Below are 14,716 nucleotides of genomic sequence, written 5' to 3' on the forward strand. Positions count from 1 at the left end.
TCTCTGTCTCTCTCTCTCTGTCTCTGACTTTCTCTGTCTCTCACTCTGTCTCTCACTCTCTCTCTCTCTCTGTCTCTCACTCTCTCTGTCTCTCACTCTCTCTGTCTCTCACTCTCTCTGTCTCTCACTCTCTCTGTCTTTCCCTCTCTGTCTCTCTCTCTCTATCCCTCTCTCTCTCTGTCTCTCTCTCTGTCAATCTCTCTCTCTGTCAATCTCTCTCTCTGTCTCTCTCTCTCTCTCCTTCTCTGTCTCTCTGTCTCTGTCTCTCTCTCTCTCTGTCTCTCTCTCTCTCTGTCTCTCTCTCTCTCTGTCTCTCTCTCTGTCTCTCTCTCTGTCTCTCTCTCGCTCTCTGTCTCTCTCTCTGTCAATCTCTCTCTCTGTCAATCTCTCTCTCTGTCTCTCTCTCTCTCTCTCTCTCCTTCTCTGTCTCTCTCTCTGTCTCTCTCTCTCTCTGTCTCTCTCTCTGTCTCTCTCGCTCTCTGTCTCTCTCTGTCTCTCCCTCTCTGTCTCTCCTCTCTGTTTCTCTCTGTCTTTCTCTCTCTGTCTCTCGCTCTCTCTGTCTCTCACTCTCTCTGTCCCTCCCTCTCTGTCTCTCTCGCTCTGTCTCTCACTCTCTCTGTCTCTCACTCTCTCTGTCTCTCACTCTCTCTGTCTCTCCACTCTCTCTGTCTCTCACTCTCTCTGTCTCTCCCTCTCTGTCTCTCTCCCTCTCTGTCTCTCCCTCACTCTCTCTCTGTCTCTCTCTGTGTGTCTCTCTCTCTGTCTCTCTCTCTGTGTGTCTCTCTCTCTGTCTCTCTCTCTCTCACTCTGTCTTTCTCTCTACATCTCTTTCTCTCCCTCTGCCTCTCTCTGTTCCTCTCTTTCTTTCTCTCTGTGTTCTCTCCCTCTCTCTGTGCTGCTCTCTGTCTCTCTTTCTCTCTCTGTCTCTGAATCTCTCTCTCTCCTTCATCCTGTTTGCTAACAGGTTTTGAAGAGGAGTTGAAGTCTATAAGATGAATATTGCTTGGATTGGAGCGAACAGAGAAACGTTGGCAGTTAAGAATTGTATCTTCCCGTGGTGAAGTACATCGATCGCTAAACATTGAGCTGATTCGTTTGTTATTGTTCAAAGATCCCCAGTGTGTCGTTAGAATCGCAGTCGGATGGAAGGCGAGGCAAGGATGTCACTCACTAAATCTTTCTCTCTCTCTCTCTCCGGCTACGTAGGACTGTGAAGCCGAGAGCTGCCTGGTGATGCTCTGCGTGGTCGATCAGCTGACGCAGGAGATGCTCCTGACCTTTGAACTCCGGGGATACTTATCCTTGAATGAGACAACCGAGGTAAAGTGTGGGGGGTGGGAGAGGGAGAGGACAGCGGGTGGAGGGGTTCGGAGAAGTTGTACGCGACCGTTATTGGGGGCGTCACGTGCAAAGCCACACCCTAACTTTGAGGGAGGGACACCGTCCAGATCAAAGCAGCCCCCCCCCTCACTTCCCCCCCGCCCCCGCTCGATCGAAACTCAAACCCCACTATCAACACCCTGGGGGTAACCATGAACCAGAACCAGAGGTCTGAGGTCACGGACCGACCGACTCACCTCCCTGGACCTGCACTCAACCCTGGAACACCTGGACAACAAGGACACCTCTGTCAGACTCCGATTTATTGACTCAGCTTTCAACACCATTATTCCCACGAAACCCATCTCCAAACTCCCGTGGCCCGGGCCTCGGCTCCTCCCTCTGCGACTGGGATCCTGACCTTCCCAACCCACAGACCACAATCAGTAAGGATCGGCAACAACACCTCCTCCACGATCGTCCTCAACACCGGTGCCCCACAAGGCTGTGTTCTCAGCCCCCTGCTCTACTCCTTATCCACCCCCTGACTGTGCGGCCAAATTCCCCTCCAACTCCATTTCCAAGTTTGCTGACGACACCCCCGTAGTGGGTCGGATCTCAAACAATGACGGGACGGAGAACAGGAATGAGACAGAGAATCTGGTGAACTGGCAACAATAATCTCTCCCTCAATGTCAACAAGACGAAGGAGATTGTCATCGACTTCAGGAAGCGTAAAGGAGAACATGCTCCTGTCTACATCAACGGGGACCAAGTAGAAAGGGTCGAGAGCTTCAAGTTTCTAGGTGTCCAGATCACCAACAACCTGTCCTGGTCCCCCCCACGCCGACACGATAGTTAAGAAAGCCCCACCAACGCCTCTACTGTCTCAGGAGACTAAGGAAATTTGTCATGTCCGCTACGACTCTCACCAACTTTTACAGATGCCCCATAGAAAGCATCCTTTCTGGTTGTATCACAGCTTGGTCTGGGGCTCCTGCTCTGCCCAAGACCGCAAGGAACTACAAAAGGGGTCGTGAATGTAGCCCAATCCCATCACCAGCCTCCCATCCATTGACTCTGTCTACACTTCCCGCTGCCTCGGGGAAAAGCAGCCGGCATAATTAAGGACCCCCCCACGCACCCCGGACATTCTCTCTTCCACCTTCTTCCATCGGGGAAAAGATACAAAAGTCTGAGGTCACGTACTGACCGACTCAAGAACAGCTTCTGCCCTGCTGCTTTTGAATGGACCGACCTCGCATTAAGTTGATCTTTCTCTCCACCCCTAGCTGTGACTGTAACACTACATTCTGCACCCTCTCCTTTCCTTCTCTATGAACGGTATGCTTTGTCTATGTAGAGCGCGCAAGGAACAATACTTTTCACTGTGTCCCAATACACGTGACAATAATAACTCAAATCAAATCAAACTGGGTCCCAGCCAGTCAGAGAGAATCTAACCATCTCCCCCCTTGACGTTCAATGGTATTTCCATCGCTGAATCCCCCCTCCCCCCCACTATCGACATCCTGGGGGTTCCCACTGACCAGAAACTGAACCGGGACCCAGCCAGATAAATCCTGTGGCTCCCAGAGCAGGTCCGAGGCTGGGAATCCTGCGGAGAATAACTCCCCTCCTGACTCCCCCCGTGCCCAAAGTCTGTCCCACCATCGACAAGGACACAAGTCAGGAGTGTGAGGGGATAATCTCCACTCGCCTGGATGGGTGCGGCTCCCAACAACACTGGGGAAGCTCAACACCATCCAGGACAAAGCAGCCCCCCCTCTCCTCCCTCCCCGCTCGATCGACACGCTAACCCCCCACCTTCGACACTCACTCCCTCCTCTCCCTCCCCCCCGCTCGATCGACAGGCTAACCCCCCACCTTCGACACTCACTCCCTCCACCACCGACACACAGTGGCAGCTGTGTACACCAACTACTGGATGCCCCGCAGCCACTCGCCAAGGCTCCTTCCACAGCACCTTCCAAACCCGCCACCTAGAAGGACAAGGGGTGGAGGCGGCGGCAGACGCATGGGGAACACCCACCACCTGCAAGTTCCCCCTCCGAGCTCCCCCCACCACCCCCCCGCGCCATCCTGATTTGGGAACATATCAGCTGTTCCTTCACTGCAGCTGGCTAGAACTCCCTCCCTAACAGCGCTGTGGGTGCACCTACACCAGACAGAGGGAGGGGACTGCAGGGGGTTCGAGATGGTGGCTCACTTACCCCTTCCTGAGGGGGTAGTTTGGGACGGAAAATAAATTCTGAACTAGTCTATGAGGCCCTCTCCAACCCCCCCAAACCCGGGAGTGAATAGATTTGGAAATGGAGTGATTGGAAGTTGGTTTTGGAGGTGAAGGGTTAGGGGGCAGGGAATTCATATGGTGTTCGTGGAAGTGGAAATGACTAGGGTTGGGAAGCATTTTCCGATCGGGGCCATTGTGATCTCCTGGACTCGTTTCGATCGCCTCAGGGGGTCGGAGAGGAATTTCCCAGATTTTTTTTCCCCATATTGGCCCTGGGGTTTTTCACTCTGGGTTTTCGCCTCTCCCTGGAGATCACATGGTCTGGAATCGGGGGGTGGGGGTGAGTTAATAGGTTGTGATGAACAAAGCATCGTAGCTGTGAGGGACAGCTCGGGGATAGGATATTAGGATGTAGATAGGCTGGAAAATTGGGCGGGGATCCTGGATTCAGGATTCAATCCTGGACCGGGGAGCGGCGCGGGCTTGGAGGGCCGAAGGGTCTGTTCCTGTGCTGTATTGTTCTTTGTTGTTCTTTGATGATAGGGGGTAGCAGTGGAAGGGTGTGTTTCTGAATGGAGGGCTGTGACAAGTGGTGTTCCTCAGGGATCAGTGCTGGGACCTTTGCTGTTTGTAATATATATCAATGATTGGGAGGAAAATGTAACTGGTTTGATTAGTAAGCTTGCGGACGACGCAAAGATTGGTGGATTTGCGGATAGCGATGATGACCATCAGAGGATACAACAGGATATAGATCAGAAAAGTGAATCGTGTGGAGGACGGAGAAGATCTGCAGAGAGATTTGGACAGGCTGAGTGAGTGGGCGAGGATATGGCAAATGGAGTATAACGTTGAGAAATGCGAGGTTATACACTTTGGAGGAAATAATAACAAATGGGATTACTATCTCAATGGAAACAAATTAAAACATGCTACCGTGCAAAGGGACCTGGGGGTCCTTGTGCATGAGACGCAAAAGCCCAGTCTGCAGGTACAACAGGTGATCAAGAAGGCAAATGGGATGTTGGCCTATATCGCGAGGGGGATAGAATATAAAAGCAGGGATGTCTTGATGCACCTGTACAGGGCATTGGTGAGGCCGCAGCTGGAATACTGTGTGCAGTATTGGTCCCCTTATATGAGGAAGGATATATTGGCATTGGAGGGAGTGCAGAGAAGGTTCACCAGGTTGATACCGGAGATGAGGGGTTTGGATTATGAGGAGAGGCTGAGGAGATTGGGTTTGTACTCGTTGGAGTTTAGAAGGATGAGGGGGGATCTTATGGAGACTTATAAGATAATGCGGGGGCTGGATAGGGTGGAGGCGGAGAGATTCTTTCCACTTAGTAAGGAAGTTAAAACTAGAGGACACAGCCTCAAAATAAAGGGGGGTCGGTTTAAGACAGAGTTGAGGAGGAACTTCTTCTCCCAGAGGGTGGTGAATCTCTGGAATTCTCTGCCCACTGAGGTGGTGGAGGCTACCTCGCTGAATATGTTTAAAGCGCGGATGGATGGATTCCTGATCGGTAAGGGAATTAAGGGTTATGGGGATCAGGCGGGTAAGTGGTACTGATCCACGTCAGATCAGCCATGATCTTATTGAATGGCGGGGCAGGCTCGAGGGGCTAGATGGCCTACTCCTGCTCCTATTTCTTATGTTCTTATGTTCTTAAGTTGGAGACTTGGGCGGAGAGATGGCAGATGGAGTTTAATCCGGACAAATGTGGGGTAATGCATTTTGGAAGGTCTAATACAGATTGGGAAATATACAGTAAATGGCAGAACCCTTAAGAGTATGGATAGGCAGAGGGATCTGGGTGTACAGGGACACAGGTCACTGAAAGTGGCAACGCAGGTGGAGAAGGTAGTCAAGAAGGCATACGGCACGCTTGCCTTCATCGGCCGGGGCATTGAGTTTAAAAATTGGCAAGTCATGTTGCAGCTTTATAGAACCTTAGTTAGGCCGCACTGGGAATATAGTGTTCAATTCTGGTCGCCTCACTACCAGAAGGATGTGGAGGCTTTGGAGAGGGTTACAGAAAAGATTTACCAGGATGTTGCCTGGTCTGGAGGGCATTAGCTGTGAGGAGATGTTGGAGAAACTTGGTTTGTTCTCACTGGAGGTTGAGGGGAGACCTGATAGAAGTCGACAAGATTATGAGGGACAGAGTGGATAGTCAGAAGCTTTTTCCCCCCAGGGTGGAAGAGTCAGTTCCTCGGGGGGCACAGGTTTAAGGCGCGAGGGGCAAGGTTTAAAGGAGATGTACGAGGCGAGTTTTTTTACACAGAGGGTGGTGGGTGTCTGGAACTCGGGGGAGGGAGTGGAAACGGATACGGTCGTGAGTTTTAAGGGGCGTCTGGACAAAACCATGAATAGGATGGGAATAGAGGGATACGGTCCCCGGAAGGGTAGGGGGTTTTAGTTCAGTCGGGGGACAGCATGGTCGGTTCAGGAGGGGCCAAAGGGCCTGTCCCTGTGCTGGAATTTTCTTTGTTCTTTGAATGGGGCGATGAGGGAACAGGATATCCTGTTGTGAGGGTTTTAATTGTGCTTGTCTTCCAGACAGAAGGCAACACCCATGACTTGCAGACGGTGGGGAGACTCTCATTCGATGAACAGAAATATATCCACGGGGTAGAGCGGACGTTGAACGATCGGTTCCTTTACTTAAATGTAGGTGACCCCCCCAGTTTCCTCTCCACAGACAGAAGGGTTCAAACGTCTGCTGCCCCTTGCCGACACCCCGTGAAACTCTTCACCCCAGATTCACAGACCCCATTGAAGCAACAATCCTTCCCCATCTCTGTAACCCCTCCTCCAACCCCTCCCTATCTCTGTAACCCCCTCCAGCCCCCTACACTCCCTCCCTACCTCTGTAACCCCCTCCAGCCCCCTACACCCCCTCCCTATCTCTGTAACCCCCTCCAGCCTCCTCCAACCCCTCCCTATCTCTGTAACCTCCTCCAGCCCCTCCCTATCTCTGTAACCCCCTCCAGCCCCCTACACCCCCTCCCTATCTCTGTAACCCCCTCCAGCCCCCTACACCCCCTCCCTATCTCTGTAACCCCCTCCAGCCCCCAACACCCCCTCCCTATCTCTGTAACCCCTCCTCCAACCCCTCCTTTTCTCTGTAACCCCCTCCAGCCCCCTACACGCCCTCCCTATCTCTGTAACCCCTCCAGTCCCCTGCACCCCTCCCTATCTCTGTAACCTCCTCCAGCCCCCTAACCCCCTCCCTATCTCTGTAACCTCCTCCAGCCCCTACACGCCCTCCCTATCTCTGTAACTTCCTCCAGCTCCTACATCCCCTCCCTATCTCTGTAACCTCCTCCAGCCCCTACACCCACTCCCTATCTCTGTAACCTCCTCCAGCCCCTACACCCACTCCCTATCTCTGTAACCCCCTCCAGCCCCTATACCCCCTCCCTATCTCTGTAACCCCCTCCAGCCCCCTACACCCCCTCCCTATCTCTGTAACCCCCTCCAGCCCCCTACACCCCCTCCCTATCTCTGTAACCCCCTCCAGCCCCCTACACCCCCTCCCTATCTCTGTAACCCCCTCCAGTCCCCTACACCCCCTCCCTATGTCTGTAACCCCCTCCAGTCCCCTACACCCCCTCCCTATCTCTGTAACCCCCTCCAGCTCCCTACACCCCCTCCCTATCTCTGTAACCTCCTCCAGCCCCCTACACCCCCTCCCTATCTATGTAACCTCCTCCAGCCCCCTACACCCCCCTCCCTCTCTCTGTAACCTCCTCCAGCCCCCTACACCCCCTCCCTATCTCTGTAACCTCCTCCAGCCCCCTACACCCCCTCCCTATCTCTGTAACCTCCTCCAGCCCCCTACACCCCCTCCCTATCTATGTAACCTCCTCCAACCCCCTACACCACCTCCCTATCTCTGTAACCCCCTCCAGCCCCCTACACCCCCTCCCTATCTCTGTAACCCCCTCCAGTCCCTTACACCCCCTCCCTATCTCTGTAACCCCCTCCAGCCCCCTACACTCCCTCCCTATCTCTGTAACTTCCTCCAGCTCCTACTCCCCCTCCCTATCTCTGTAACCTCCTCCAGCCCCCTACACCCCCTCCCTATCTATGTAACCTCCTCCAGCTCCCTACACCCCCTCCCTATCTCTGTAACCCCCTCCAAGCCCCCTACACCCCCTCCCTATCTCTGTAACCCCCTCCAAGCCCCCTACACCCCCTCCCTATCTCTGTAACCTCCTCCAACCCCCTACACCCCCTCCCTATCTCTGTAACCCCCTCCAGCCCCCTACACCCCCTCCCTATCTCTGTAACCCCCTCCAGTCCCTTACACCCCCTCCCTATCTCTGTAACCCCCTCCAGCCCCCTACACCCCCTCCCTATCTCTGTTACCCCTTCCATCACCCTACATCCCCTCCCTATCTTTGTAACCTCCTCCAGCTCCTACAATCCTCTCTATCTCCATACACAGTGCTCCGAGTGAGGTCTAACCGGACCAGAACTGTACACGGTGCTCCGAGTGTGGACTAACCGGACCAGAACTGTACACGGTGCTCCGAGTGTGGTCTAACCGGACCAGAACTGTACACAGTGCTCCGAGTGTGGTCTAACCGGACCAGAACTGTACACGGTGCTCCGAGTGTGGTCTAACCGGACCAGAACTGTACACGGTGCTCCGAGTGTGGTCTAACCGGACCAGAACTGTACACAGTGCTCCGAGTGTGGTCTAACCGGACCAGAACTGTACACGGTGCTCCGAGTGTGGTCTAACCGGACCAGAACTGTACACAGTGCTCCGAGTGTGCTCTAACCGGACCAGAACTGTACACGGTGCTCCGAGTGTGGTCTAACCGGACCAGAACTGTACACAGTGCTCCGAGTGTGCTCTAACCGGACCAGAACTGTACACAGTGCTCCGAGTGTACTCTAACCGGACCAGAACTGTACACAGTGCTCCGAGTGTGCTCTAACCGGACCAGAACTGTACACGGTGCTCCGAGTGTGGTCTAACCAGACCAGAACTGTACACAGTGCTCCGAGTGTGGTCTAACCGGACCAGAACTGTACACGGTGCTCCGAGTGTGGTCTAACCGGACCAGAACTGTACACGGTGCTCCGAGTGTGGTCTAACCGGACCAGAACTGTACACAGTGCTCCGGGTGTGGTCTAACCGGACCAGAACTGTACACGGTGCTCCGAGTGTGGTCTAACCGGACCAGAACTGTACACAGTGCTCCGAGTGTGGACTAACCGGACCAGAACTGTACACGGTGCTCCGAGTGGGGTCTAACCGGACCAGAACTGTACACGGTGCTCCGAGTGTGGTCTAACCGGACCAGAACTGTACACAGTGCTCCGAGTGTGGACTAACCGGACCAGAACTGTACACAGTGCTCCGAGTGTGGTCTAACCGGACCAGAACTGTACACGGTGCTCCGAGTGTGGTCTAACCGGACCAGAACTGTACACAGTGCTCCGAGTGTGGTCTAACCGGACCAGAACTGTACACAGTGCCCCGAGTGTGGTCTAACCGGACCAGAACTGTACACAGTGCTCCGAGTGTGGTCTAACCAGACCAGAACTGTACACGGTGCTCCTAGTGTGGTCTAACCGGACCAGAACTGTACACGGTGCTCCAAGTGTGGTCTAACCGGACCGGAACTGTACACAGTGCTCCGAGTGTGGTCTAACCGGACCAGAACTGTACACGGTGCTCCGAGTGTGGTCTAACCCGACCAGAACTGTACACGGTGCTCCGAGTGTGGTCTAACCCGACCAGGACTGTACACAGTGCTCCGAGTGTGGTCTAACCGGACCAGAACTGTACACGGTGCTCCGAGTGTGGTCTAACCGGACCAGAACTGTACACGGTGCTCCGAGTGTGGTCTAACCGGACCAGAACTGTACACAGTGCTCCGAGTGTGCTCTAACCGGACCAGAACTGTACACGGTGCTCCGAGTGTGGTCTAACCCGACCAGAACTGTACACGGTGCTCCGAGTGTGGTCTAACCCGACCAGGACTGTACACAGTGCTCCGAGTGTGGTCTAACCCGACCAGAACTGTACACGGTGCTCCGGGTGTGGTCTAACCGGACCAGAACTGTACACGGTGCTCCGAGTGTGGACTAACCGGACCAGAACTGTACACGGTGCTCCGAGTGTGGTCTAACCGGACCAGAACTGTACACGGTGCTCCGAGTGTGGTCTAACCGGACCAGGACTGTACACGGTGCTCCGAGTGTGGACTAACCGGACCAGAACTGTACACGGTGCTCCGAGTGTGGTCTAACCGGACCAGAACTGTACACGGTGCTCCGAGTGTGGTCTAACCGGACCAGAACTGTACACGGTGCTCCGAGTGTGGTCTAACCGGAACAGAACTGTACACAGTGCTCCGAGTGTGGACTAACCGGACCAGAACTGTACACAGTGCTCCGAGTGTGGTCTAACCGGACCAGAACTGTACACGGTGCTCCGAGTGTGATCTAACCGGACCAGAACTGTACACGGTGCTCCGGGTGTGGTCTAACCGGACCAGAACTGTACACAGTGCTCCGAGTGTGGTCTAACCAGACCAGAACTGTACACAGTGCTCCGAGTGTGGTCTAACCGGACCAGAACTGTACACGGTGCTCCGAGTGTGGTCGAACTAGACATCTGAGAGAGCGAAATACATTGGGTTTGATATTTCTGACGGGTGCTACTGTGTTTTACAGGTGACGACGCATGTGGAAATAATTCGGGAGGTGAATTTGCTTCCGATTATTGCCGGAGGGGCAGTCGGGGGGCTAATCTTATTGGTTTTACTTGGAATTATTCTCTGGAAGGTAGGTGCTTAGAAGGTGCAAAGTGCCAAGTGTGGTTGTTACCGATGTTAATCCAGCTCCCTCACTCAGTAACCCCTCTCCCCCAGCACCCTGTGTTACTGACTGTATCTGGACTGATGTTAATCCAGCTCCCTCACACTGTCACTCAGTAACCCCTCTCCCCCCAGCACCCTGTGTTACTGACTGTATCTGTACTGATGTTAACCCAGCTCCCTCACACTGTCACTCAGTAACCCCTCTCCCCCCAGCACCCTGTGTTACTGACTGTATCTGTACTGATGTTAATCCAGCTCCCTCACACTGTCACTCAGTAACCCCTCTCCCCCAGCACCCTGTGTTACTGACTGTATCTGTACTGATGTTAATCCAGCTCCCTCACACTGTCACTCAGTAACCCCTCTCCCCCCAGCACCCTGTGTTACTGACTGTATCTGTACTGATGTTAACCCAGCTCCCTCACACTGTCACTCAGTAACCCCTCTCCCCCCAGCACCCTGTGTTACTGACTGTATCTGTACTGATGTTAATCCAGCTCCCTCACACTGTCACTCAGTAACCCCTCTCCCCCAGCACCCTGTGTTACTGACTGTATCTGTACTGGTGTTAATCCAGCTCCCTCGCACTCTGACGCCCTGTTTGTTTAATTCCACAGGTTGGTTTTTTTAACCGGAAATATAAGGAGCGAATCGCGGACGGCGGTCCAGCGGCCGGAGGCGACGCGGCTGAAAGCTCTGTGCCTTTGAACCCGGCTCCCAACCCTGCTCCGACTGACCCTCCAGCTGCCGCACCCTGAGGGGGAGAGAAGGACACGTCACGCGGGTTTCCCCAATCATTCGTACCTGACCCCCGTCAGTCTGTGCCCAAATATTAACTCCCTTCTTCTTACCGAGAGCCGGACTTCCTGAGATTCGTCTCCTCTCCCAAGGCTGCACAGACAGTAACACTCTCCTCAAATAGACTCTGTGGACTGTTGGATGCACTGTGCCCTGTGAATAAACTCTGTGGACTGCAGTGCGCTGTTTAAATAGACTCTGTAGACTGTTTTCCGCAGTGCGCTGTTTAAATAGACTCTGTAGACTGTTTTCCGCAGTGCGCTGTTTAAATAGACTCTGTAGACTGTTTTCCGCAGTGCGCTGTTTAAATAGACTCTGTAGACTGTTTTCCGCAGTGCGCTGTTTAAATAGACTCTGTAGACTGTTTTCCGCAGTGCGCTGTTTAAATAGACTCTGTAGACTGTTTTCCGCAGTGCGCTGTTTAAATAGACTCTGTAGACTGTTTTCCGCAGTGCGCTGTTTAAATAGACTCTGTAGACTGTTTTCCGCAGTGCGCTGTTTAAATAGACTCTGTGGGGGGGAGCGGAGTGTGCAGGGGGAGCAGAGTGTGGGAGGGAAGAGCAGAGTGCGTAGGGAGGGGAGTGGAGGGGGAGCGGAGTGTGGGAGGGAAGAGCAGGGTGCGTGGGGAGGGGAGTGGAGGGGGAGCGGAGTGTGGGAGGGAAGAGCAGGGTGCGTGGGGAGGGGAGCGGAGTGTGGGAGGGAAGAGCAGGGAGCGTGGGGAGGAGAGCGGAGTGTGCAGGGGAGCAGAGTGTGGGAGGGAAGAGCAGGGAGCGTGGGGAGGGGGAGCGGAGTGTGGGAGGGAAGAGCAGAGTGCGTGGGGAGGGGGAGCAGAGTGTGGGAGGGAAGAGCAGAGTGCATGGGGAGGGGAGTGGAGGGGGAGCGGAGTGTGGGAGGGAAGAGCAGGGTGCGTGGGGAGGGGAGTGGAGTGTGGAGGGGAGCAGAGTGTGGGAGGGAAGAGCAGGGAGCGTGGGGAGGGGGAGCGGAGTGTGGGAGGGAAGAGCAGAGTGCGTGGGGAGGGGGAGCAGAGTGTGGGAGGAAAGAGCAGAGTGCGTGGGGAGGGGAGTGGAGGGGGAGCGGAGTGTGGGAGGGAAGAGCAGTGTGCGTGGGGAGGGGAGTGGAGGGGGAGCGGAGTGTGGGAGGGAAGAGCAGTGTGCGTGGGGAGGGGAGCGGAGTGTGGAGGGGAGCAGAGTGTGGGAGGGAAGAGCAGGGAGCGTGGGGAGGGGGAGCGGAGTGTGGGAGGGAAGAGCAGGGAGCGTGGGGAGGGGGAGCGGAGTGTGGGAGGGAAGAGCAGAGTGCGTGGGGAGGGGGAGCAGAGTGTGGGAGGGAAGAGCAGAGTGCGTGGGGAGGGGAGTGGAGTGCGTGGGGAGGGGAGCGGAGTGCGTGGGGAGGGGGAGCAGAGTGTGGGAGGGAAGAGCAGGGTGCATGGGGAGGGGAGCGGAGTGTGGAGGGGAGCAGAGTGTGGGAGGGAAGAGCAGAGTGCGTGGGGAGGGGAGTGGAGGGGGAGCGGAGTGTGGGAGGGAAGAGCAGGGAGCGTGGGGAGGGGGAGCGGAGTGTGGGAGGGAAGAGCAGAGTGCATGGGGAGGGGGAGCAGAGTGTGGGAGGGAAGAGCAGAGTGCGTGGGGAGGGGAGTGGAGGGGGAGCGGAGTGTGGGAGGGAAGAGCAGGGAGCGTGGGGAGGGGAGCGGAGTGTGGAGGGGGAGCAGAGTGTGGGAGGGAAGAGCAGAGTGCGTGGGGAGGGGAGTGGAGTGCGTGGGGAGGGGAGCGGAGTGCGTGGGGAGGGGAGGGGAGTGTGGAGGGGGAGCAGAGTGTGGGAGGGAAGAGCAGAGTGTGGGAGGGAAGAGCAGAGTGCGTGGGGAGGGGGAGCAGAGTGTGGGAGGGAAGAGCAGAGTGCGTGGGGAGGGGAGTGGAGTGCGTGGGGGGGAAGAGCAGAGTGCGTGGGGAGGGGAGGGGAGTGGAGTGCGTGGGGGGAGTGGAGTGCGTGGGGAGGGGAGTGGAGTGCGTGGGGAGGGGAGTGGAGTGCGTGGGGAGGGAGAGCGGAGTGTGGAGGGGGAGCAGAGTGTGGGAGGGAAGAGCAGAGGGCGTAGGGAGGGGAGCGGAGTGCGTGGGGAGGGGAGGGATCAGAAACGCGACTGAGGGACAAACCTGGAGACCTCGCTCACCCCCTTCCCCCTCCTCACCCTCCCCGTCCTCACCCTCCCCCTCCTCACCCTCCCCCTCCTCACCCTCCTCCTCCTCACCCTCCCCCCCCCAATCACCCCCCCCCCCCTCAGACCCCTGCACAACCTCCCCCTTCCCCCTCCACCCTGGGGATCGCCCTCCCCACGCACCCTCCACCCTGGGGACCCCCTCCCCTCCCCGCTTGCCCTCCCCCTCCGCCCTCGGACCCTCGGCCGCCCTCCCCTTCGGGCTCAGTCCGGACACGGGGGAGGGGAAACGATTGAAGCAAAAACACTGAGACAAGGCGGAGGAAAGAGTTTCATAAATACTTCAATCTTCACTCGGAGGGACTGAGGGGGGGGGAGGGAGGGACAGGGGGAGGAGAGAGAGGGACAGAGGGGGGAGGGGGTGGGACACAGAGGGGAGGAGGGGGGGGGGACAGAGGGGATGGGACAGAGGGGGAAGAAGGGGTGGGAGAGATGAGGAGGAGGGGCTGGATCAGAGTGAGAGGAGGGGGAGGGATAGAGGGGGAGGAGGGGGAGGGACAGAGGGAGAGGAGGGGAGGGACAGAGGGGGGAGGAGGGGAGGGACAGAGGGAGAGGAGGGGGAGGGACAGAGGGGAGAGGAGGGGGAGGGACAGAGGGGGAGGAGGGGGTGGGACAGAGGTGGAGGGGGTCGCTGAGGGCCGGGGGTGAGAGGGGGAGGGAGAGGGGGTCGCTGGGGGCCGGGGGAGAGAGGGGGAGGGAGAGGGGGTCACTGGGGGGTGAGGGGGAGGGGTGTTCGCTGGGGGAAAGAGAGGGATGGGGTCTCTGGGGGTCGGGGGGACCGCAGGGAGGGGCGGGGGGTTAAATATTCCTCGGGGGCGACGCCCGGATTTCACTTATTTCAGGAAGTGAGATTCAGCCTTCTTGGAGTCGGGGGAAACCTCGTCCCAAACACTCTGGATGTAGTGAGTGAACTCTTCAATCTGTAACACAGAGAGAGAGAGAGTGAGGGAGAGAGAGAGTGAGGGAGAGAGGGAGAGAGAGAGTGAGAGAGGGAGAGAGGGAGAGAGAGAGTGAGAGAGTGAGGGAGAGAGAGAGTGAGAGAGAGTGAGGGAGTGAGTGAGAGAGAGTGAGGGAGAGAGTGAGTGAGAGAGAGTGAGGGAGTGAGTGAGAGAGAGTGAGGGAGAGAGAGAGTGAGAGAGTGAGGGAGTGAGTGAGAGAGAGTGAGGGAGAGAGAGAGTGAGAGAGAGTGAGGGAGAGAGAGAGAGAGAGTGAGGGAGAGAGAGAGTGAGAGAGAGTGAGGGAGTGAGTGAGAGAGAGTGAGAGTGAGAGAGAGTGAGGGAGGGGGGGGGGGG

The 14,716-nt window shown here is 56.3% G+C and overlaps 1 protein-coding gene across 1 annotated transcript; it reads left to right on the plus strand.

Moving 5' to 3' along the window:
• The first annotated feature begins 962 nt into the window (after window positions 1-962).
• On the plus strand, window positions 963-11,704 carry LOC144491199 (integrin alpha-X-like). The gene is made up of 4 exons (XM_078208880.1): window positions 963-1,320; window positions 6,138-6,248; window positions 10,278-10,388; window positions 11,041-11,704. Exons 1-4 carry the CDS (start codon window positions 1,234-1,236, stop codon window positions 11,179-11,181), a joined length of 450 nt encoding a protein of 149 aa, XP_078065006.1. The 5' UTR covers window positions 963-1,233; the 3' UTR covers window positions 11,182-11,704.
• Window positions 11,705-14,716: the final 3,012 nt, after the last annotated feature.

Source organism: Mustelus asterias, unplaced genomic scaffold (assembly GCF_964213995.1).
Source record: "Mustelus asterias unplaced genomic scaffold, sMusAst1.hap1.1 HAP1_SCAFFOLD_4708, whole genome shotgun sequence".
Lineage (NCBI taxonomy): Eukaryota > Metazoa > Chordata > Chondrichthyes > Carcharhiniformes > Triakidae > Mustelus > Mustelus asterias.

What these genes read in the sequence shown, in the direction of transcription:
- LOC144491199 (XM_078208880.1), top strand. Translation starts at nt 1,234, where the DNA reads ATGCTCTGCGTGGTCGATCAGCTGACGCAGGAGATGCTCCTGACCTTT. An exon ending in ATCGGTTCCTTTACTTAAAT is followed by an intron (nt 6,249 to 10,277) that starts GTAGGTGACCCC and finishes TGTGTTTTACAG; the next exon opens with GTGACGACGCATGTGGAAAT. An exon ending in TTGGAATTATTCTCTGGAAG is followed by an intron (nt 10,389 to 11,040) that starts GTAGGTGCTTAG and finishes TTAATTCCACAG; the next exon opens with GTTGGTTTTTTTAACCGGAA.